The 1,589-nt window shown below is 54.1% G+C and overlaps 2 protein-coding genes across 2 annotated transcripts in view; both read left to right on the forward strand.

Annotated features, from left to right (window-relative positions):
• The window catches only part of PPTG_23670 (hypothetical protein), a gene marked incomplete at its 3' end in the record, with an annotated part of 2,367 nt that extends 2,121 nt beyond the window's left edge, over positions 1-246 (forward strand). Inside the window, exon 2 of the mRNA XM_008912354.1 lies at positions 46-246. Coding sequence (XP_008910602.1) covers positions 46-246 — 201 coding nt within the window. The remainder of the gene's footprint in view (positions 1-45) is intronic.
• Positions 247-608: 362 nt separating this feature from the next.
• Positions 609-1,456, forward strand: PPTG_15304 (glycerol-3-phosphate dehydrogenase (NAD(+)); the record flags this gene model as incomplete). Its single annotated transcript, XM_008912355.1, has 2 exons — positions 609-1,412; positions 1,438-1,456. Exons 1-2 carry the CDS (start codon positions 622-624, stop codon positions 1,454-1,456), a joined length of 810 nt encoding a protein of 269 aa, XP_008910603.1. The 5' UTR covers positions 609-621.
• Positions 1,457-1,589: the final 133 nt, after the last annotated feature.

Here is a 1,589-nt window from a genome sequence, read left to right on the forward strand (position 1 = left end):
GGTACGAAGATTCCTCGTCTAAGATGCTTGTGTTAATACGTGTAGAAGAAGAGCAGTTCGGTGAAGCATATTCATGAAGGTTTACGGGGTCGCATGGAAATGGGCCAGCTCACCGCCGGAACTCTGATGTATCCGTTCGATCTGAACTTGAGCTATATGTCCAAGCACGAAGATAATACCTGCAACTTCCTCAGCGTTCAACGGCAGCTAGACACTCCAGGTGTCACACCCATACTTGCCTCTTAGCATGTTGCGATGGTTGACAATTATCCTTGTAGAATACCCCGGTCCCAGCTTTATCTATACTCTGCCTCATCACGATTGGCGCTTGCAAAAAATCCTCGACGGTTTCGCATACAGCACATTCCACGCCGATTGGCCAAAACTTGAGAGGCTCCAAGCAGAAAACCTGTGTAATTCAATCCCCTTTCCGTTGACGTGCACACGAAACCGTTTCGTCAACATTGATCGCATACAAACGTTGCCTGTAATACGTAATGTCCATCAACTCTCCAGGTGCTGACGTCAGCAGTGGAGGACGAAAGTTGCCGTATGCTTTTCATTCCTGCATTTGCCGTCTAGCACGCACACCTCCTTCAACTCTTACCAACACTCTTCATCATGCCGAGCAAGGTCTGTCTCGTGGGTTCCGGTAACTGGGGCTCAGCCATCGCGCGTATCATCGGCGAGAACACCAAGAAGCTGCCCGAGACGTTCGAGCGCGACATCAACATGTGGGTATTCGAGGAGCAAGTGGACGGCCGCAAGCTCACGGAGATTATCAACTCGGAGCACGAGAACGTCAAGTATTTGCCAGGCTACAAGCTGCCGGATAACATCATCGCCGTGCCAGACCTTCTCGAGGCCGTGCGTGGCGCCGACATTCTCATTTTCTGCGTGCCGCACCAGTTCCTAGGCCGCATGCTGGTCTCTATTAAGGAGCAGGGCCTCAAACAGGGCGCGATGGCCGTCTCCCTTATCAAGGGCATTGATTTCGACGAGAACGGAGTTGTCCTCGTGTCCGACCTTATCCGCAAGGGTCTGGACATTGACTGCAGTGTCCTAATGGGCGCTAATGTTGCCAATGAGGTGGCCGCCGGCGACTTCTGCGAGTCGACGCTTGGCTGCGCTGATCTGCGTCACGGAGCGCTGCTGCGTGAGCTGTTCAACGCCCCCACGTTCCGTGTGGACGTGGCTCTGGACCCTCACGGCGTGGAAATGTGCGGTGCGCTGAAGAACGTCGTTGCTCTTGGCGCTGGCTTCTGCGACGGCCTCAAGTACGGAGGCAACACCAAGGCTGCCATTATCCGTATTGGTCTGAGCGAGATGAAGAAGTTCTGCTTCAAGTACTTCGACGGTGTCAAGGAGGACACGTTCTTCGAGAGTTGCGGTATCGCTGATCTCATCACCACGTGCTTTGGCGGGCGCAACCGCAAGTGCGCGGAGGCTTTCGTGACACAGAAGACCACGTGGGAGGAACTCGAGAAGACTTTGCTTAATGGCCAGATGCTGCAGGGCACGCTCACGTCCAAGGAAGTGTACGCTATTCTCAAGCAGCACGACGCGACGGACCAGTTCCCGCTGTTCAC

This window comes from Phytophthora parasitica (assembly GCF_000247585.1).
Source record: "Phytophthora parasitica INRA-310 unplaced genomic scaffold supercont2.46, whole genome shotgun sequence".
NCBI lineage: Eukaryota > Oomycota > Peronosporomycetes > Peronosporales > Peronosporaceae > Phytophthora > Phytophthora nicotianae.